The 21969-nt window shown below is 39.1% G+C and overlaps 3 protein-coding genes and 1 long non-coding RNA gene across 7 annotated transcripts; 1 reads left to right on the top strand and 3 right to left on the bottom strand.

Annotated features, from left to right (window-relative positions):
• Window positions 1–1289: 1289 nt before the first annotated feature.
• sdhaf2 (succinate dehydrogenase complex assembly factor 2) lies at window positions 1290–5946 on the bottom strand. Of its 2 annotated transcripts, none has more exons than XM_086025817.1 (4): window positions 5854–5946; window positions 4019–4242; window positions 2953–3062; window positions 1290–1790 (listed from the first exon to the last, which is right to left on the bottom strand). In XM_086025817.1, the coding sequence occupies exons 1-4, from the start codon at window positions 5929–5931 to the stop codon at window positions 1663–1665; spliced, it is 540 nt and encodes a 179-aa protein (XP_085881943.1). In that variant the 5' UTR covers window positions 5932–5946; the 3' UTR covers window positions 1290–1662. The 2 variants fall into 2 exon arrangements, with proteins under 2 accessions (XP_085881943.1, XP_085881942.1); XM_086025816.1 differs by lacking the exon at window positions 5854–5946 and adding an exon at window positions 5072–5215.
• On the top strand, window positions 5258–14275 carry LOC147150409 (cleavage and polyadenylation specificity factor subunit 7-like). Of its 2 annotated transcripts, XM_086025815.1 has the most exons (9): window positions 5258–5871; window positions 6228–6437; window positions 8220–8323; window positions 8456–8601; window positions 8685–9003; window positions 9129–9217; window positions 9353–9497; window positions 13035–13225; window positions 13692–14275. In XM_086025815.1, exons 1-8 carry the CDS (start codon window positions 5797–5799, stop codon window positions 13219–13221), a joined length of 1275 nt encoding a protein of 424 aa, XP_085881941.1. In that variant the 5' UTR covers window positions 5258–5796; the 3' UTR covers window positions 13222–13225; window positions 13692–14275. The 2 variants fall into 2 exon arrangements, with proteins under 2 accessions (XP_085881941.1, XP_085881940.1); XM_086025814.1 differs by having other exon boundaries at window positions 13035–14275.
• Window positions 14276–14769: 494 nt separating this feature from the next.
• polr2l (RNA polymerase II, I and III subunit L) lies at window positions 14770–16310 on the bottom strand. Of its 2 annotated transcripts, none has more exons than XM_086025818.1 (3): window positions 16211–16310; window positions 15175–15280; window positions 14770–15025 (listed from the first exon to the last, which is right to left on the bottom strand). In XM_086025818.1, exons 2-3 carry the CDS (start codon window positions 15267–15269, stop codon window positions 14917–14919), a joined length of 204 nt encoding a protein of 67 aa, XP_085881944.1. In that variant the 5' UTR covers window positions 15270–15280; window positions 16211–16310; the 3' UTR covers window positions 14770–14916. The 2 variants fall into 2 exon arrangements, with proteins under 2 accessions (XP_085881944.1, XP_085881945.1); XM_086025819.1 differs by lacking the exon at window positions 16211–16310 and adding an exon at window positions 16150–16202.
• Window positions 16311–17121: 811 nt separating this feature from the next.
• LOC147150407 (uncharacterized) lies at window positions 17122–19782 on the bottom strand. Its single transcript, XR_015086147.1, has 2 exons — window positions 19607–19782; window positions 17122–18910 (listed from the first exon to the last, which is right to left on the bottom strand). It is a non-coding gene; the product is annotated as an uncharacterized LOC147150407 (long non-coding RNA).
• Window positions 19783–21969: the final 2187 nt, after the last annotated feature.

Raw genomic sequence — 21969 nt, 5'->3', positions numbered from 1 at the left:
ATCTCAACAAGCGTCGATATGGCCTTGTTCACCACTTTCAAACTCATGTCAAATGGGAGTCAGTACACGTCTGCTACCATTTAAAGTTCAGATCTTGTAGTAGGTTTTTCCCAGCATTATTATTTTTTTTTAATGTTATTTACAGCAGAAACCTGAAGGTTTTGTTGTAACACTGACTGATATTTGGAATAGATCATAAATCCCCAAGCATGATGCAAGGAGATTACAAACGTGTAATTTGTTTCTTTGTAAGATACCGTCGTTTCCACCATACCCCATAGCCCAGACAAATTAAAAAGATGGGTGATTGTTGTCACACGTACATGCCATACATTTCTGCTTCTTGTTCAATGTTGCCGTTGGCCTCTTGGAAGCGTCACTGGCCAGTTTTCTTCTCGTTGCCCATAAGATAAGCGGATTTGAATAGTAAATTAGCCAGCTAATTAGCTTTACACAAACATCTTCCGTTAGCATCTCTCCTGCAACGTCATGCACGGACACTTTTTTTTTTGGATGGATGGGGGCGGACGTAAGGACGGAACCGTTTTAAAAGGATGAGGACGGACGGGGATCAGAGAATCTTATTTCTCATAGTCTGGGAGTCCTTCATGTGTTTTTTTTGGGCAAAACTCTATGCGGGCCTTGATGTGCCTTGCACTGAGGAGAGACTTCCATTGGGTTATGGAGGCCACTGTGCTCTTAGGATGCTTGAGTGCTGCAGAAATTCCTTTGTAACCTTGGACAGATCTGTGCCTTGCCACAATTCCGTCTCTGATTTCCTTGGGCAGTTCCTTCGACCTCATGATTCTCATTTGATCTGACATGCACTGTGACCTGTAAGGTCTTATATAGACAGGTGTGTGCCTTTCCTAATCAAGTCCAATCGGTTTAATTAAAAACAGCTGGACTCCAATAAAGGAGCAGAACCATGTCAAGGAGGATCAGAAATATTGGACAGCATGTGAATTAAATATGAATGTCGCTGCAAAGGGTCTGAATACTTACGACCATATGATATTTCAGTTTTTCTTTTTTCATAAATTTGCAAAAAATTCTACATTTCATTTACCGGAAATACATCGCACCACTCCGTGCATACTGCATAGTCCATTGTCATGGACTTATGTTTTTTCTTTTCCACAAAGCAGCCTCTTCAACGCAAAACAAAGAGATATGAATTGCGGCAAAAAAAATGTACTAATAATTACAAGAATTGATTAACTTCATTGCTTATTTATGGCCCCAACTGTTCCAATAAGAACTGGAAAATGGCAATGACAGGACCAAGAGACGATCAATTATTTATTAAATAACATGTTTGTGGTTGACACATCATAATTGGACCAGAAAACCAAGACTGTTTCAATTCTATGCAAAATGAATAATGTGCTGCCGATAATAATCATCTTAAATTCATCTTGACTAATACTGATACTTCTTCAGCCTTGCACTTAAAAGCCTCAGATATCAAGATGCAAGTGGATAATAAGAAGAAAATGTTGTCAATGTAATGTAGCTCACAATACATTGCACACAACTGACTTGATACAGTATAGCAATGCAGTCGAAGGTCTTCCACCGTATATCATGTCACCATTATTTCATTCAGTACCCAAAAGAAAAAGAGTCTGTTGAATGGGAGGGGCGGGGGTGGGGTCGTCGTTAGCCTTCTTTCTCCAGGTATTCCAAGCTGGGGGCATCCAACCTCTGCTCCTGATTACGATTCTTTGTGAACTCCTTTAGCATATCCATGATCTCTCCTTGGTAAATGTCTGGGGTGGGCTGAGCCTCTGTAAGTAAAACAGGAAATGAATGGATTCTTTACACAATGTTACAACAAAAATCATAATCGGAGGGATAAGTTATGGCAACGAATCAATCAAGAAATTGTTCAAAAATCACATAATCGACATACATACAGTATAGCAGTGGCGAGACCTGATTTCACATGAGGGTACAGCAGGGGCGGGGCCACGGTTGACAGACTGCCCACCCAGTGAGATTCATGAAAAAATATATACTTTTCCATTCTTTTGTAAATTATTATGAAATTATTCTGTAATTTGTGTTTTTTATTGTATTGAATATTAAGAACGGCATAGTTGTGGTTGTCTAAGGAAGATTTGAACTTCATATTATTCAGTTTTGTCATTTGATTTGAATATACAATGTGTCGGGACAGGAGGATTGTGTTCAGTGAGGGAAATATTCAGGCCCACCCATTAGTGGAGATTGCCTACAGTGCTCGCCGTTATACGGGTCACAAATTGCACTTCATTCTTTCATTACCCCTTGTAATAATACCGCTTTATTCTCTACGATTACAATTTTAATCTCAGAAAAACTGTCTTCACACAACCTTTTATAAAACAAATATTTAAAAATATATTTTCAATACACGACTGTATCCTCCCAGTATCAATAGATGAATCTTTAAACATGATATTTTTCAACTCATATGACTTCATAATCCCGCGAAACTGAAACTTGAATCTTGTCATGTTTTTTTTCCCTGGTGTGAATTCCTAATAATCCTTCACTAAAAGATGACATGCATAATAAAATCTGTGTAGAGGTTTGGTAAATGGTTTTTGTGAGGTTTCGGGTTCATGGCGGTTTGTTTGTTCATACAGTTAGTACTGTTTCACATTCATCTATGTTCACATGTGGTCTAGTGAAGTGAACTGCGTTGAGAGGCTGTACTGTTGAGCGTGACACAAATGTAATTATTAACACTAGAAACAGTTAATGTGGAATAACTATAACAGAAAAAGAGAATACTTCAATGGGGAAATTAAGAGGTCCAATCTAGCTTCCACATAAGACCACACAGGCATGGGAGAACATGCAAACTCCCCAAAAAAAAGGTTCCAAATTTGGGTGTTGAGAGCATTACAAGCCCTTAAAATATCACGTCAGTAATGAAAGACGACATTGAAATGATTCTTTCACCTGTTGCCCAGTAGTAGATGTCCCAGTCATTGCTTGGTTCATTGATTAGTCTGTCATACTGCTGCAGCTGGTTCTCACTCATCGTATTCAGGTATCGCTTGGCAAAAAGGCTACAGGGGGAAAGAAAGTCATTAGCCAAAGTGAAAACCTTTGAAAACATGCAATAACTTTCAAGCTCAAGTGTGAAAAATACCACATGAAGGTGAGGTCAAGTAATTAAACATAATACAAAAAATAAAGAATGAAAAAAAATCATTTCTATTTGGTATATTTGACAAAGTTTGATCCTGGCGAGCGACAACCCGGAAGTGAAACGTCACGTCAAGACAACAACTGCAGTGCACAGCATGGAAAGTGTACAAAGCCAGTCAGAAATCGACTCAGAAAGCAAGTAGTTGGCACAACTAAGGTATATTTAATACATCATAAAATTCAAGTGAATTTATAGACTTGATTGATTGTTTTCCAAGAGGATATGGCATGTTCATTCATCAACGGTCATGCCATCTTGGTGTAGTGTGGTGGGTAGAGCGTTCGCTCCGATCGTGCGTTGCACTGTCATGTTTGGTCTGTTTTTGTTTTGTTTTTTGAGTTTCATGCTTTGCTCAGTGTTTCTGTGTCTGTCTCGTCATGATTATTGTGTTGGGTCCACCTGTGTGCCTTTCACTTCCTAGTGTTAGCCAACCAGCTCCTTCCTACCTTGTGTGTCTTGTCCTGGTGTTTTTCATTGTCTCGTCAGTACGCCTGTATTTAAGTTCTTCTGTTTACATCACATAAGACCTGGATTACTACTACTGCGCATGTGCATTGCAGACAGGAAAACAGCCAGCAAGTCGCGGCAGCTTTGAGAGAAAAATAATGCAGCAATATAAATAAACGACGCGTCGACAATTAAAATTGGCGACTATTTTGATCATCGACGTTGTCGTGATTAGCCTACTAATCTTGGCAGCACTAGCTCCAGCACATCTAAGACCTGGTGAGGGTAAGCGGTACAGGAAGTGGATGGATGGATGGATGGATGGATGGATGGATAGATGGATGGATGGATAGATGCTTTAATAACCTGAGCAATATGCAGTTCTCCAACATGCCCCTTTTTCGGCTCTCGTACAGCAGGCGCCGTCTCTTGATGTCAATGGGCTCTCCGGATTTTTCCTCCCAAGGGGGCAATGGGATCTCAATTAGGTCAGTCCTGGCATCATCGGGTGCATCGCCGCGGTAACAACGGGTCGGTACCAGGCCAGTGACCACAGGTCTCCATGCTGTCTGGCAGATCCCTGTCACCAGCTGATGTGAAACCACAAGCATAATTAAAAGAAATGAAATCTTAAAGGCCTCAGACATTTTATTGTCCTACAATGTTTGTTTTTTTTCTAAATTGAACGTGGCAATCTAAAGCATGTAAGAATATTTTCACAAACTACAGTCAAACCTTTAATGGAACGCATCTCGAAACCCGAAAGAGAATGAAAACATCCATGTTAGTCGATCGGGCTAGCAGACTACTGTATTGCGGTCTAAGGCTCGGACGGCAAGGGAAGGTTATTATCTTTGCAAAGAGGTCAGCCAGTCCGTCAGCATGGTATCATGAAACACATCGACCTGGCTCAGAGGATATTTCAGCTCAAACATATTTGTGTACAACCCCGTATTAAGGTGCTCCCAGTTGCGATGCAAATATGTGATATGGTACCGAAGTCGGTTTAGTCTAGACATAAGGTGGTACGTTTTGTGGCATATGGAAAAACAATCGATTTCCTTGCTAGCTTGTCTTGCTGTTTCAGAATACAAGTTGGCAATGACAGACACAGCAGAGGAGAGTTGCATAATGTCTCGTGCTTGCCCGTTGTACAAGTTGACTGCTGTACTATCCTAGCTCTACACAAGACAAATGTTAATGCGTAGCCAATGAAGAATATGGAAAAGTATACGAAATACTGTACGTTGCTATACAATGTACAAAACACAGCAAAATTGTACCCTTTGGGTTAGATTAAATACAGTACATCGATTCAAACTACAATCGCTTTAAAATAGTAAATGACAGATCACGAAATGGAATTACTTTAAAATATATTTATATACAGTGTTTATATATATTTTAAAAAACACTCACCCTTTTTGCAATAACTGAGGACAACATTTGACTTCGGTGGCGACGTTTTCTTTTGCACACTAGTCGCGAAACGTCAGAAACAATAAACGCCCCCTCACGTCACACACCATGGGATTGGCCCACGCTAGACACGTGATGCATTGTCGCTGATATAACCGTTGCGTTTGTCTCAGATAAAGTTCTCATTACAAAGTCACCCATACAAGGAACAAAGCTATTAGTACACAAGCGCGTTTGTAATCACATCCATTCTAACGTGTATATTAGCTTATTACGGCATTCCCTTCCCTCACATCCAATCAGGGCGCAGGAACCAATGTTTCTTATGTTGCTAACCGGTAACATTTAGCAGATACACATGACCAGGCAGGTACGTTAGCAACACCAGCGTCAGTGGCCCAATGCGAAACTGTGTCAATCTAAATAACCAGTGGGAAGACGTGTGCATTGTTTGCATTAAACTCTATTTTACCAGGCATCGTTCTGTCGTGCTACGCTTATATGCTAATGCACATTCATTGTTATATATCCGGTCCCAACGTTTGCTAACGTTAGCTAATGTTCGACGTCAACAAAAGTATAAATCTGGCCGGGCATCATTATTTCGCTTTTCGTTGATGCTACACGTAGTGTAAATGTGCATATAGAAACTCCCCAGCTGAAAAAACAAAAATAGAAGCAGCATACCGTCATCGTCATCCTTTGAATGATTTCTGGCCCTCGTGATGGCTGCAGCCGGACCGAGTGAATCTAAAACGGCGACCGCAAACTTGTACTGTGACCCGAATCCAAACGACGAGGTAAGTCTTGTCTTGCTTTACTGAGAAAGCCGAGACTACTGCGCCGACTTTGATTTGCATGAAATTTTCTGTGTGAAAAACATCTTAAATTTTAGTTCTGTTCCCCTGTTTCTGTCTTGTTGCGTCACTTCGTATCCCCATCTTCAGGAAAATGCTAAAGTTCACGTACGATATTTTACTTTTTATTGTTCATTATTTATCCTGCGAGCATTTCCTCAAAACAATATTAGAATATGTTGATCCTCAGCAGTGCCATGAAGTGCAAATGTTGCTGAGGATTTCATTTTATTTTTTTGAGTTGACACAACACACGATGAAATGTAGAAGTTGAGCTGAGTTATTTAATTTCACCACAGGATTTGGACAGAATCGATGAGGCAAATGACCTCTTTGATGATGCTGTACTTTCTGGCTCAGTTGACCAAGACAAGAAAACCACTTTGAATTCAGATGCTGACAGGATAACGCCAAATAAAGTGGAGGATAATGTGGCCACGGTGAAAGCAGATGAAAAGGAAACAAACCAGTCACGAAAATTCTCATTATATATAGGGAATTTCTCTTGGGTGAGTCGTACATCACAGTATATTAAGATTAGACACATTTCAAAATTGACACAGTATTGCTGATATGCTTTAAATAGGCAAAGACATCATACTGTTGAATAAAATTTTACTGTGTGCCACTCTGAAATGAATCACATTTCAGTCTCTTTGCAATTGATTAGCATAATCTGGTTTGTGGAAACACTCAGAGTTCAATAGAAAAAAATATTATAATTCCTTTACTTCGATTTATTTTGAGTACATGAATGACATTGACTATTAAGAGTTTTGTACAATGGTAGGAAAAAATATATGAACCCTTTGTAATTTCTTTCATTTCTGCATAAATTGGTCATTAGATGTTGACAGAAAATGTCATTCATCTAAATGAGAAAATTAAATAGTCTGCTTAACTAATGCGCAGCACACATTTTATTTGCATCAGGTTAAATAATTTTATAAGGAAGGGCTTGAACAAGATATCCAGCCCAGACAATGTAAAATGTTCACTATTCAATTACATTTAAAAAAAATAAATAACATGCAAAACATAAACTGCACAGAAGTAATATTTTCCTAAAGGCTTAAATAATACAGTTGCTAAATATGAAATGATCATTGAAACTTATGGTAATATACAAAGAACACAGGGCCAGTTCTGGCACAGCCACCACAACTTAATGTCAGACCCTGCAAAGGAGGGTCAACTCGATATTAAATCCAAGGGCCCACTGTCTTGTGAATGTCAACATGCAATGCTCTAGATCAGATGACATTTTATGACCAATTCATGCAGAAATTTAAGAAATTATAAAGCGTTTAAATACTCTTTCTTCCGACTGTAGGAATATGGTCACTGTATTAAACTCTTGGAATACAATACACATCCTTCTTTGTGTGCACCAAACTTTTTTCACCTTAAGAGCCTTTGACAAAAAAAATGAATAAACACAGCTGAGGCCTACTTGCATTTAATTTGTAATGTATGTAGTTGGTTTATATAGCAAATCAAAACAATGAGTATACTGTGTTTAGTTGGCATTTTGTAATAATTTGTCATTAAGAAAAGGCAGAGTGGTTGTACTTTGAATGGTTATAAAAACAAAGAGACTTTATGCACATTCATGGTTTAAACTACTCCGGGGCCCTGTGCCTGATTTCCAGCGTAAGATATTTTTGGATCAGACCTGACCGGAGTGTGTGTCTTGCTAAAGTGCGTCCACACCAACTCAAAAGAGTTCATCACCAACTGCATAAAAAGTTCAACCACCAATAGCTTAAGTCAAATTAATAGTAACCAGTAGCCAATCAGAGGCAGAGAAGTCTTAACTGGAAAAAAAAAAAGTGAAAAACAATGGCACAGGGCATGGCTCAATGTAAAAGGGGCCTTTCTCCAGTTGGTGCAACAAATTGATCGCAGCGTGAAGAAAGTGCCGGTACGCCACGAAGCGGACCCCCCGGCCACAAAAATTCGGTTTGTGCGCTTAGTTTACATACATATGTCGGGGTGTACAGTGCGTCCACACCTGCCTTCAATGAGTGCGACCACAAAATACGCTTGCGCATTCATTGCCGAGCATGACCATCACTTAAGACTGCGCAACCTCGTGTCAATCTTTGTAAAAAAAATTAAACAATTCTGGAGATAAAATGGCACTGATGAACCTGCCTTTGTCAAATCAAAATGTCAGCCATTTCAAAAGACACAATTTGCAAACTGCCTGTTGTAGAAGACCACTGCTGTTAATTACCGGTAACCAGTACCAATGTCCTTCTCATCCCCTCCTATTCAATACCATTTAGTGGACATCTGACAAGGACCTCCAGCGCTTGGCCCAGAAATTAGGGGTGAGGGATATTGATGAAATCAAATTTGCAGAGAACAAAGCAAATGGCCAATCAAGAGGGTATGTGACTTTTTCTTTTGTTTGAAAATGTTAAAAAGTCTTTAAAGCCTCCGTTTGTTACGGTATGCTGCTCCAGGTTAGGGACTTGATTTAGGTTTGATGTTAATGCACATCTTCATCTCTTTGCTACAGCTATGCAAAGGTGGTGGTGACTTCTGAAAATTCACTAAAAACATTGTTGGAGAAAATTCCCCAATGTACCCTGGATGGGGAAAGCATAGACTGCCGTTTTGCCACTTATCAAAACTTCAGTGTGTTTGAGGATGTGGCGAATAAACGTAAGAGTTCCACCATTTTCACACATTAGCCACTTTGACTGCGTTGCAAATGTTAACTCACACAAAGTTTGTGTTCTTCACAGGATTCCCAATGCGCAGTAATTCCAAGGACACCGATTTGCCGGTGTCCTCGACATTTTCTTGGGATTCCAACCCTCCCAGTACTCCCACTCAATTTCCATCACATCCAATTGGAAATGTATTTCCCCCACATTCCTGCCCTTTCCCTAGCCAGCCACCCCCTCCCTTCCCACCTGTGCCACTCAGCATCCCTCCACCACACCTGTTTCCCCCTCCACCTTTCAATGCACCGAGCCAGCCCCCACCAAGTCTGCATATAAATCCAGCGTACTTCACCCCAGCACAAGACAGACACAGAAGTCATGCATATGGCCAACAAAAGTGAGGATGGGTGCAATTTCAATCTTTTTCCAACCATGATTCATTGTTCATAGCGATGAAATGATATCTTACTATATCTCCATCTGCTGGTGTAGAAATATCTCTGTACTTTGCAAACCTTTCAGGGGGGAGAGAGATTATGAAGAACTGTTGAACAGAAACAGAGCTGTGGCTAGCAGCGCCATTACCAAGGCTGTGACAGGTGCCACAGCTGGTAAGTGCACCTCATCCCATTGTGTTTTGCTGAAAATTTGAGACGTTCTTCATTATTACAAAAAAAAAAAAAAGTCCTTGCTGCATATTCATTATCAACACTCTTTGGACACTGCCAAAATATTTGTAATTCCAGGAGACCAGAGAGTGGCTATGGAAACGCTGCTAACGGCCATTGCCATCATCAAGCAGTCCAGTGTGTACAGGGACGAGCGCTGCCAAGCCCTCGTCACGTCCCTCAAAGACTGCCTGGTGTCCATCCAGGGAAACTGTGGCTACAGGTTCGTTAGCATTAGCACGCTTCATACCGTGAATGGAAATTGCCTACAGTCTTGGGATAATTTCACAAAAAATAAATCATTTAAAAACTAGGGCTGTTCGATACTACTTTTTTTTCCAGATCGATACCAGTACGAGTACCGTATTTTCCGGACTATAAGCAGCTACTTTTTCCCTAGGTTTTGAACGTGCGGTTTATACAAAGGTGCGGCTATTCTGTGGATTTTTCTTCTTTCTGCTAGGGGCGCTCTAACTGGAATTAGAATCAAGACTAAGAAAAAATCAATGCGAAGAAGGATACGCTACTTTTTCTTTAGTAGATAGAACACGGACGACAAATTACAAACAGATCACTATTTTCAAATCCTCGCCCCTTCATCATGGAACCCACTCGAAAAAGTTCATATGATGCAAGTTTTAAGTTGAACGCCATCCATCTTGCTATCCAGGAAGGAAACCGCGCCGCTGCGCGCAAACTTAACGTCAATGAATCTATGGTGAGACGTTGGAGGCGGCAGCGGGAAGTGAAATGAATATAAGTACTGGTTATTTTCATCTGGGTCTGTTCCGATTTAATCAGAAAAAATGTTGCTGTGTTAAAAGGCACTGTTAGGAAAGAATCTGTTCAGGTACATACATGTACATTTACAGTTCAAAATCGTTCTGTAAATGCAGTAAATGTTTCATTTGTCCACATAGAAGACGACGACTTCATGGGTTTCAGCGACAATGATTAAAGTGACTTGTGATTTCAAACACAGGAGAAATGAAGATAAATAAATACTGGTTATTTTCTCTTGGTTCTCTTCCATTTTAATCAGTAAAGTTGCTGCCATGTCAAAAAGCACTGTTAGGAAATAATCTGTTCCGGTACATGCATGTACATTTACAAATTGTTCCGTAAATATGTAATTTTTCAACATAGCTAGTTGCGGCTTGTATATCGTTTTGTTTTTGTTTGTTTTTTTCAATCTTTTTTTTTTTTTTTTTTCAAAAGAGAGCGAGAGAGAGTGGGTGCGGCTTATACTGTATATAGGTGCGGCTTATAGTCCAGAAAATACGGTACTCTCCCCTTGAGGACTCACTGATAGTGATACCAAGTAACTGATACACTAGTAGTTTTGGTACATAAAATTTATATTAAACCAATGACAGATAATTTGAAATAAAAGACCTATAGATATCTCATTATATATTTTTTTCTTAAACTTGCATGAAATAATGGGATTGTTTTATTATATTTTTTCTATTTGTTCATAAAATTGATATTTTATATAGAGCACACAATAAAATGAATGCAAATATATAAAATTACACACAATCATCTAGTGGCCAGAAAAAGTCCAAATCAAAGTATGTGGTTGTACAACTTTTCAAGGATACGTTGAGATGCAAATGATTAAATTGAATAAACAGTGCTTCACGTCACACGTAGAAATACCTACCATTTAACTCATTTACTGCCAAGATCATACTGTATGTATTTGTCTTTTCACAGTCCAGCTATTCAATCCCAGGAATGTATTTATTTTTTTCAATTTCTCTCAAACGCTAGGGTAAAAGAGGGTCTTTAATTCAACTGTGGTGTCTCAGTCTAAACACTGCTGGGCACAGATGACGTACATGACTTAGACAGAAGAATAAAGAAGGCACGAAGAGGAAATCTGAATCAGGTTCACTGTGTGCTGAGCTGTAAATGAAGTGAATATATAAAGAAATACAAGACTGATTGTTGAAAATGCAACACTGAACGAACCAAATTGTCCAGCAACTCCCAACCATTGTGTAACTTTCACTTGAGATGATTGGGCCGCAACGAAGCTAATGCTAATGGTTCCACGTTACATCACATCAATGATCGGCAAGCCATTAACCTCTTACAAAAGCACACATGCACAATAGCGGCCCAGCTTAGTGACGTTCCAATCAAAGAAAATGCACGCGCATTGAAAATAAGTATTAACTTGCGCATTTCTAAAGTTTATTTTTTGAAGTTGCCTTTTTTTTTTCCAACAACAAAACGTGCTATTATAACAGAACGTGTATCCGTGATTTTTATTTGTTTGTTTGTTTTAGTGACGTCCACGAAAATGGAATGTGGCAACACTTTGCCCGTATGAGCTTTAACGTCACTGTAGATAATGATGGTAAAGCCGCTCTGTTCCTAAAATGCATTAAATGGCACAATACATTTAATTAAGTTACAAGGTCATTAATCCTTGTCATATATGTGTTTGTGTTACTAGTAGTTGAATGTGTTTTTAACTGTCACATTTGTTTATGTCGCACTATTTTTTTTAAACCAAACGTGACTTTAGGTTGTGTGTAAAATAATGATACCAGATCAATTGGTACCAAGCATCAATATAAATCATATAAACATACATATCTTAACTGTCCTGTGAAAAACACGTATGTCCAATTTTATTTTTCTTTCTTTTTTTTTTTTTTTTTTAAATGTTCACGTTAATGGGATGTCCGTAACGCGGAAACCCCATTCACGTAAACATTTAAAAAATGCACATAAGTGTTTTTTCACACGGCAGCGACGATATACTTAGAGAAATTGCATCTCAATGGGCATATGGCATATGATTGACATGAATACAGTTCACTGAGAAAAAAAAACTTGTCAGCCATGCGTGCCATTTAGTTCCTGATAGTAGAACGGCCACAAGAGGGCAACCCGGTATCTGCTGCTGTTGCAAATATCCGATACAGTACTTGGAAGTAAGGCCAGTATCTTCGCTGGTCGTTGTTGCCATTAATTTTCTCAATTGATGACCACGCCTCCAATATACCAAATGCATTTGATTCATTATTGCTTGCGTTCACAGAGTAAATTTGATCTGACTGTTTACTCTGTACCAATATTGATAGAGATCCAATCTTAACAGATTTGTATCCACATTTGGGAGAGGCCTCATTCCGATATCTGATTCCAACTTTTTTTTTCGATTAATGTTGTTATGACGCATATTTGAACTCTGCCACTTGAGAGCAAAAAAAAGAAAAGAATTTTATCCTTTTAACCATGCAGTGTGAATCAAGATAAAAAAAACATGAGTACAGACTGACAAAGACAAGTGGCAGAGATGGTGCGTCCGATGTAAAATGTGACCTTTTGATTTGTGGTTTGTTCACATTTGAGCTCAAGCGAACTTATTAACTGCATCAGTTCACTTTTTATTTTTTAAACAGATTTTTTTCTATTTTTTTCACAAGTCTTGGGATTTATTGGGATAACCTGTGACCTCAAGTATTGTATACTATTTTGTACCATATCATGTGAAAATGTCTGTTGGCATGACAATACAATTCCTTGAATTCTTTAATTACAAGAAGACCGAGACCACCTCTTAAAGCGGTCTTGATTTGCTTGTTTGATGCGTGAAATTCGCAAAGTTGTATGATAACGTTCACACTTAAAGAAATAAACTGCACTTTCAGGGGCTCACGCGATTACTCCAGAGTTGGTTTTAACGGAACCAAACATGAGAGGGCAACCTTAATTCTTCAATATCACACTGTTTGTACAGGAGTGGCAGTCATTCTGGAGACCGGGACAGAGATCGGGAGCGGGAAAGGGAGCGCCACAGAGAAGGTTCGCCTCGTTGGGAAGGCGCTGGAACGTCTCGAAGGCACAGAGATCGTTCTTGGAGTCGAGAGCGGGACAGGGAGCGTTCACGGGACAGGCACAGAGATTACAGAGAACGCTATCGCTGACTTGGTAAGATTGTACTCAGCACATCCTCGTAAGCCACTATCACACTTGGACCGCCATCAAAACCAACAATGACCAACTGGTACGCCCGCCTGAACATTTACTATTGATGATTCTGCCACCAGAACAATTGCATTTAATTTTGTCATGATGTCACTTGAAATTGCTAATTGCAACATGTAATGAAATGCCACCAAGAATTAGCTTTGTACAGGTGCTTTCAGAAAGTATTTAGGCCCCTTCCATTTTCACGTTTTGTCTTTATGCTTAATTCGTTTCATTTTCTTACCTAAGTGTTTGCTTTTTTTGTGAAACTTGAATTGAAATGTCAATGAATTTAGAGCATTTGCTTTGACTTGTAATTTAACTCTGGTCCATCTACCTCTTGGTCACTTTTGAAATATTTGTAAACCTTCATCAGAGTCCACCTGTTAAAAAGAATTAACCAGATGTGATTTGCCTGTCTACATAGGGCCTCGCAGCTGACCAAGTATATCGGACCAAAAACCACCTGGTCAAAGCAACAATTTGAAGAGGTTTTGTCTCAAAGTTCCTTCGGGCCCATTGTTTGGGTTTGTGTCTGAAATGCTTTGTCAGGTCCAAAGCTTGATATTGTGCCTTTGAGAATCAAATGTATCAAGATATGGAAGAACCTGAGTTAAGTTTCATGCATTTGAAAATCGGGAAGTGTAGAATTTTTAGGAAAACAATGTTTTGAGCATAATGCTAAACACTTCTGAAGGGGTGGAATGGAATACTTGACCCATTTTTTTTTTTTAAAGAAAGTATGCTAATTTCCTTTTACACTCCTGTTGACATGCACGAAGGAAACAGCCTTTTGTTCAGGCACAAACTTGTAAAAAGACTGAAGATGTATCTCCAGAAGTCTGTATTGTTCCATTCTGCTCTTAATGGGCCTTTGAATTGTTCAAAGAAAATACTGTGTGTATCGTCATTCAGATTAGAATCCTTGCATGTGCAAGACACCTCTAAATGTATTTAACACAGTGTCATTGTTGTCTTTTGTAATATAAAACAATCCCCCAAACATCTGAATGGGTTCTGTTTGTCAGGCTTGTAACCAAATAATTTTGTTCTTTTTCTTCAGTTTTATCAAGGAGTCGTCTAGGGTTAAATATATCAATTCCAATTGTTTAAGTCAAACATACTTTTCAACAATGGAAAATTCTTGCAAAACAAAAAAAGTCTGTAAATTGAAAAGAGCAGCATTGGAAGCTGAGGACTCAAAACTAAACATATACAAGCCAGCTGTAATAAAATTAACTCCAGCCCATCAGTTCCTGGTGAGAAGTTTAAGCATGACAACATGTAAAAGCAGCTTAGTAACGGTCACTCAGTATTAAAGTATTACCGTAATATTACCGTATTAAAATTGCCTTTTTCACCTGAGTTGATTTAGCAAAATTTACAACAAACCTCATTTTCCAGTTAAATGGCAGGAATTGTATGTAACCTGATGCCCATCCATTGCTTTTGACCTCTTTGATGGTTACCACGGGACAACTAGTACAACACAATAAATCTCAATGTGACATTTATCATCTTTATTTAAAAAAGCAACAACAACAAAAAATCCAAAGTATTGTGGTCAAAGCAACATTGTTTTTCCTTTTGCATTAAAATAAACCAGAAGAAACCAAACAAAGAGCACACTTATTTAACAATGGCAGTTTCGATTACTTTTCCAGGGGGGCATAATTCAACAATTTCTCAATGAGATCCACATGTGACAGGAGCATCCTTCGACAGCAGTATCTCTTCAGACCCAAGGCATCAAGAGCATCACTGAATAGGTGAGAGGAAAGGGTTAGAATATCATCCTAACAAAGCAAGCTCTAAGTAATTACATCCCAGACTAATTCAATACTGACCTCACCTGTATGTAAAAGATTGCTCAGGAAATTAACGGCTTTGAATAACTTTGATTTTCTTACCCCTCAGTGTACTCTGCCTGGAGCAAGCCAAGGTACATTTCCCACTTGTTACCCACGATCTTTCCACATGTGAAGCACCGCACCGGGATGATCATTTTCAAGACACCTAGGGACATGCATATCTCAATTCCAAATAGGACTACAAGTGGAAGCTATGCATCAGACACCTCGTTGGGTACGTTCAATCGAAAATCTCGTGTAAGATCACTGCAGCAAGGATTCTGCCTTAAAAAAGTAATTCAAAAAATTATACTCGTGTTAGATGGACAGTCAGTTTGGTACAGTAGGTTGATATTTTTTTTCAATATATGCAGCCTAGGTGTTTAGTTGCACTACTGCGTTTGGACTTTGAGGTTTTTGAAATGTCTGGTTTTGTAACGCTTTCAAGACTGATGTAAATTAATTTATTTCTCATCTGTTCTTTTGTTGTTTTTTTTAGTTTTTCCTTGCCCTCCTTGGGGTTAAGGTCAGGGAATGTTGTGTGTATATGATCGTGTGCGTATGTGAAGCCCTTTGAGACTTTCCTGTGATTAAGGACTAGATAAATAAATTTGACTTGATCTGTTCTTGAATTTCTTCGGATTGTGGCATTTTGTTTCAGCTTTTTGAGATCTTATGGCTGACTAAATTTTTAAACAGGTTCTACGATACTTGATTGAACAGGTCTGGTGGTAATCAGGCTTGGCCATGGTTAGTAAAAATGAACTCACAGGACTGTACATGTTTTTGTTCGTTTGTTCATCTTGCTCGATGTTTAGCGACGACAAAATGTTGTATTTGTACTGTCTACCGGATTAAAATCATAAATGTATGTTCTCATTATGTCTGAATATTAATGCGCCGGTAACAAAAGCCCGTGTTTTAGCCACAATGTTAGCACCAACGTGGCTAGCTGACTTTCTCTGTTCTCTATTCGCGAATTTGCGAACTACTAACAACGCTTCAGTACAACAGTCATGGTCCTATTTAACTCACGCTCAGTGGTTCAATTGAAGTATGCCCAACAAAGTAAAATAGTAAGCAAAGAGCTACTCACTTCGATAGATGAGCTCTTCGTTCGTTTTACAGGAACACTTCCGGTGAGATCATTCAAAATAAAAGCAAATAACTTCCGGTACCATACTTCAACATAAAAGTTTGATACGTCTGAGGCTGTGTATGCTACATGCAGTGGGGGTGACATCAATTACCTCATGTATTGTTATTTGTGTAAAAACTAAAATATTAAACTTCTACTTTCACTTTTGTCACTGTTGATGTCTGGTAATCCTACAGTGGTTGTGCTGATGATCTTGGCAGAGGCATAAATGTTCACGACAAAAATACTACAAAAGGCACTGTTCTTTTAAATTGCATTCAGAGGAACATTTCCTTAAAAAAATATTCCACATACAAATTATACACTGTATACATGTATATATTTAGTTTAGAATGTATACAAATATGTTTATGTCATGGTAATATTTTTCATGGATTTATTTTTTGTTTAAAATAACTCTAGCCTTCTTAAATATAAGATGAATAAATTCGGAAATGTTTTTAATTATACAAAGGCGTCAAGAAAAATATTTACATTTATTATCAAAGTCAAGTAAAAATATTCTTTACAGTGATGTTATATGCGCCCCCACTTGTCTAAACAGTAAACATTGCACTGTGATTGATACTGCGTTTGTGGAATATGAATTAAGCAGCTAAATCCAACCATTTCGCCTTGTATTGCCGCTTGCTGTCAATTGAAAATGACATTACAGTGCCTAAGGACTCCGGTAACGACCGGCAAGGCTCACCTGTTTTCTGGATTTGGTCGTGTGATGTTCACACTTAGACTAGTAGGGGCGCATAGAGCATATTGTAAAGAACATTTTCGTCCTGACTTCCCCTTGATGTAGGAAAACCAGCAACAATCTTAAGTAAAGTCGAATTGAAAACAAATACCCGTATGGAGTTGGTTCACTGCCTTTAATAAAGGTTGCATCACAACCACATTCTTTGTGTACACTGGGGGGAGAGGTTAGTACCCAAGATTTTTTATATATCAAAAATATACCATAACCAATGCCATCATTACAGTCACCATAAATACATACTTTCTATCACCTCTAACATCATTGTCATTTTATTAAACATCATTCTTGACCATCACTAGCTTTATTACATCAGTATTTACGTGAAATAACTGCTACAGCACGACAATGTGCTAACTGAGGAATCCTACCTGAATTATTGCATTTATACGCTGCTGTTATAAGTTATTTAAAAGAAGAGTTTTGTTTGGGGTACACTGATTTGTACAATGTCAGGTGAAGTTAATTCTAGGTTTGGCATCACCTTTTTTGGATGTGTTAGGGGTATAGAATGCATCGGTGTACACATACAACATTTACGACGAATATGTTGCAAATGTTCACTTGCAACCAGAGAAAAGTGCTAAGTTTTTTTGTTTTTTTTTTGTTTTGTGTTTTTAACAGGGGCATTACTGTGTGAATAGACAATGCTGGGAACACATGCAAGAGTGCAATGTGTGCTGACATGAACTAATGACTGCTTGTAGACTAATCCACTTCCTTTACATTAGCACTCTAAATGTGCCTATCTATACTTAGTTATTAATAAGGTACTGAAAACAAACGTTGTTCTTGATGGAATACACAAGGAGCAAAGCACAGTTTAATGAAGCCTGATTCAACTGCAGCATTGAACTTGATACCAGACCACTAATGACTGGTCTGCCAGTCTACAATGAAGTATTTACGATAAGAAGTGAACATATTGATGCAGAACATTTGCAGATGTTGCGTTATACATGAAAGGGTATTGGTTTGTCACATCATTTCATAGTAAGATAAAAATCATTCTACAATCTACTTCAAGAATAAACATTGCAACACTTGTCTGCCATATACACGCAGTCACGCAAATATTCCCCCGCATGCCATTCATAAACCTCAGCATTATGAATCCTTTTCTTTTTGTCAAATGATCTTACAGTATGACATTTTTTACATGTCTGCTCTTTCAAAGAAAAGAAACGTCAACCCAAGAATCCGTGATAGTTGAGATATATTACTCAGGAGTACAATTTTCCGGAGCTCTTTGGAAATTGAACGTAGGCGCAAATATTGTGTCTTTGTGTCAACATTTCAGCAAATGATATAAAGCAGATATAAAATCTACCTTAAAGAATTTAGTCTTGTGTATGCAGCATTACGATGTAGTTTTAATAGATTATAAATTAAAATTTCATGCATATGTTTTAAATAAAGCTTTATACAGTTATTTTGAGTTGTTTTATTTCTATATATGTTTACTAGCCAAAAAGAGAGAAAAACTCCCCATCTTCTAATATCAACAGTGATTATTTGTGAACCAATTTTACACAGTTAATTTTTTGAAATTTTAATTTCTCCTTGCCAGTAGCATCGCCCCGAGCAAAATGGCTCCAACTGCAATCACAGCACCGCCAATGAGGAAAGGTTTCAGGTGCTCCAGGGAGTCTCTGCAGCTGGCCGCAGCCCCATCACCTGCATCACCTTCTGCCGAAGCATCCTGAGGAGGAGGAATTTCTGGCTCTGGGGTTGCAGGGGCAGGTTCAGCTTTACGTGGGGCTGCTGGCTCCTTTTTCTCTGCTTTTGATGGCCCTTTTGGCACCGGAGTTGACTTGGCCTTGGCTTCCATGGATTCTGGGATGGAAGTGTGGACTTGTTGGTGCTGCTGCTAGCTCGGTGCTGCTTCACTAAAGAAATATAGCAAATGGACACAGGTAGATAATCCCCCCTTATTTGGGCTCACACTTAACATGATATTTGCTAAATGAAAAAACAGAAATACAGTATATATACACGCCTTAAAACTCATAATCACTGTATAGCATTAGCAGCCCTGTGGAAGGAGGGCCTTAAATATGACCTTGAAAAACTATCACTGGGATGGGTGCATTATGAGGCTGAATACATTGTTAGCATTTTGGTCAAAACAACCACGACATAATCCTTTGGTGAAATTGTTTCACAACTGCCTCCTTTTCCAAACCATAGCTACCAGGATAACTAGCATACAGGAATACTACTGCAGCTCTGCAGAGCCTATTCCTCATATCCGGCTGAATATCTATTTGTTCCAGTATGATCAAATTTAATCCAGATGCAATCCAGATCTCTACGTTTTTGTGTGTGTGTGTGTGCGTGTGTGTGTATGTCAAACTTCATGAGTCATAGGGCCTATAAATGGAGGACAAGACAGAGGTGAAAAACATGCTACGTGACTGCTGAGCTATCAGTGAAACTTACAAAGAGCCCATTGAACTGACATCAATACATATAAAGTGAAAATGAACACAGTTTGCACTTGTCAATACAGATTGGACGCGTTTTATAAATACATGTACTCTATAAATAGTGTTGTCTAATAAAACAAAATGGGCATTACGTACCTCTCCTGCTGCTTCCCAGCAATTACTAGAATTAGAATAATTGAAAGATGGATGGACCACAGCAGTCGGTGGATGTCAGAATGCCCTTAATATAAGAAAGTGACAGAAGGCAGGGAGATGGAGGGCACTGAAGACAGGGAGGAGGAGGAGAATGGAAGCGAGACCGGGATGTACCATCTGGCGCCAAAGATAGGGGGAGTCTTTTCTTTGATCGGATTCTCTCTCTTGGTTGTCTTACTTAAATGTTACTATGTTTGTTTGTGATCATTGTTTATGATGATTTAACTTAACTGAAATGTCTGATTGTACATATTTCTTTTTCCTTTGTTATCATATTGCTAAAGTACATGTTACAGTATTTTCAATTTGAATGCTGTGCCAAAAAAAAACCCAATAGATTTCTGGAATACGATTTTTGGGGGCGTGGGGTGGTGGGGCATGGGTGTTTTGTTGGGAATAATTGGCCGTCCAGAATACAGGATAAAGGCTCCTGGTGTTCACATACCTGTCAAGTTTTACGCTTTCGGCGTAATTTGTACTGGTGGAAAGACCTTTTCAAACATGTACGCCGTACGCGAATCTGTACGGTCAATGCCAATTTTATTAGAGTTATCCGTTCCTGTTTTTGTCGCCTAACGGCAGTCGGGATACGCCCGGGAGTTCTTTCTCCAAGGCCGGAGTTGGCTCCCGGACACAACCTGTCCCAATTGCCACAACATCATGTTTACTTTTTTTTACATTTATTTTTATTTTTTAAAACTGATTTCCGATCACGTGACAGCAGCCATTCGAAAAGGCTGCGTAATGTGTAAGATTATATACAGATATGTACGGACAAATTTCAACTTTTGTAAGATTCAGTACACCCCTGGGTTGACAGGTATGTGTTCAGTTGAGTTTTTACTCAAACAGTCAGTGTCCGATTACAGAGACTGAAATATCACAAGAAAATTATGGAGGTGCATAATATCAGAATAGGAAGAATAAGACTTAAGAGATAAACATCCTAGCAAATCTCATAAAGGAAAACACAGTATGAAAACACCACCAGCATAAACAATAATTTATAATTTCCACTGCATCATTTTACCTATACACTCATTTAAAAATCGCTGAACTACAAATGTTCTGACGGTCTATGGGGACCTCTTGAGGCTGAGAAAAACATTAGACCGTCCCCTCCAAAAGTATTGGAACGGCGTAGTATAAAATTTTTTAAAAAGAAATAAACCTTACACACACATGTAGAATGCTCCTTTTCTCGTTCCTTATTTATCCTCTCCTTTCTAGGCATCATACTACAATTAGTAAATAAATAGTAACCAAACAGACCAAGGGGATGAGAATGACTGTACAGTAGCCATCATTACAAGAAGGTAAAAGTATTTTTCACAGGCAACTGACAATTGCGAACATCCGGGCATTTCTTATATTTCCACAATGCAATGCAATGCAAATGCTTCCTCTACTCGGTGAAAACAAACGCCCAACGGCTGAACTGTTTTCTGATTCTGAGACGTGATGGGTCATTGTGAGCAGTTGTGATGTCATTTTCAGTCGACAGAAGACAAAATGGCCGGCCCCGGAGAAGGCTAAAAATGACTGGATCAACATTCATTCCACATACGCAATATTTATCAGAATGCCCCGTTCCATCCAGTGAGGTTGCATAGAACATATTCTTGAAAAAACAATGTTTGCGTTGACTTTCCCTTTAATTCACAGTCCACAAACACAATATTAAAGCCTGAAAAGCATGACATCTTGGGCCCAACAGAACAGAATTTGTGAGGGGTGGGGGGCTGCACTTCAAGACAGTGTGTTGCCGGAAACAGCACCCCTAAGCTAACTCTGGCTAGGAACGCCGTATGTACATGAAACTCACACTGCGTACTCATACTACTACCACCATTTAAGCCTGAAAAGCATGACATCTTGGGCCCAACAGAAGAGAATTTGTGGGGGTGGGGGGTGCACTTCCAGGCAGTGCGTTGCCGGAAACAGTACCCCCTAGCTAATTCTGGCTAGGAACGCCTTATGTACATGAAACTCACTCCGCGTATTCATACTACTACCACCATTTAAGCCTGAAAAGCATGACATCTTGGGGCCAACAGAACAGAATTTGTTGCGGGGAGGGGGGGTGCACTTCCAGGCAGTGCGTTGCCGGAAACAGCACCCCCTTGCTAATTCTGGCAAGGAACGCCATATGTACATGAAACTCACTCCGCGTATTCATACTACTACCACCATTTAAGCCTGAAAAGCATGACATCTTGGGCGCAACAGAACAGAATTTGTTGTGGGGAGGGGGGGTGCACTTCCAGGCAGTGCGTTGCTGTAAACAGCACCCCCCTAGCTAA

The sequence above is a fragment of the Filicampus tigris genome, chromosome 3 (genome assembly GCF_054856515.1).
Source record: "Filicampus tigris isolate MCC_2025a chromosome 3, RoL_Ftig_1.0, whole genome shotgun sequence".
NCBI classification, from domain to species: domain Eukaryota; kingdom Metazoa; phylum Chordata; class Actinopteri; order Syngnathiformes; family Syngnathidae; genus Filicampus; species Filicampus tigris.
The sequence above is the reverse complement of the archived record's forward strand: the minus strand, read 5'-3'. Positions and strand labels throughout refer to the sequence as shown.

What these genes read in the sequence shown, in the direction of transcription:
- LOC147150409 (XM_086025815.1), top strand. Translation starts at nt 5,797, where the DNA reads ATGGCTGCAGCCGGACCGAGTGAATCTAAAACGGCGACCGCAAACTTG. An exon ending in ACCCGAATCCAAACGACGAG is followed by an intron (nt 5,872 to 6,227) that starts GTAAGTCTTGTC and finishes ATTTCACCACAG; the next exon opens with GATTTGGACAGAATCGATGA. An exon ending in CAGGGAAACTGTGGCTACAG is followed by an intron (nt 9,498 to 13,034) that starts GTTCGTTAGCAT and finishes CTGTTTGTACAG; the next exon opens with GAGTGGCAGTCATTCTGGAG.
- sdhaf2 (XM_086025817.1), bottom strand. Translation starts at nt 5,931, where the DNA reads ATGCAAATCAAAGTCGGCGCAGTAGTCTCGGCTTTCTCAGTAAAGCAA. An exon ending in GAGAACTGCATATTGCTCAG is followed by an intron (nt 3,063 to 4,018) that starts GTTATTAAAGCA and finishes TTCCCCCTGTAG; the next exon opens with CCTTTTTGCCAAGCGATACC. An exon ending in CATCTACTACTGGGCAACAG is followed by an intron (nt 1,791 to 2,952) that starts GTGAAAGAATCA and finishes TTTTACTTACAG; the next exon opens with AGGCTCAGCCCACCCCAGAC.
- polr2l (XM_086025818.1), bottom strand. Translation starts at nt 15,269, where the DNA reads ATGATCATCCCGGTGCGGTGCTTCACATGTGGAAAGATCGTGGGTAAC. An exon ending in CAGGCAGAGTACACTGAGGG is followed by an intron (nt 15,026 to 15,174) that starts GTAAGAAAATCA and finishes TCACCTATTCAG; the next exon opens with TGATGCTCTTGATGCCTTGG.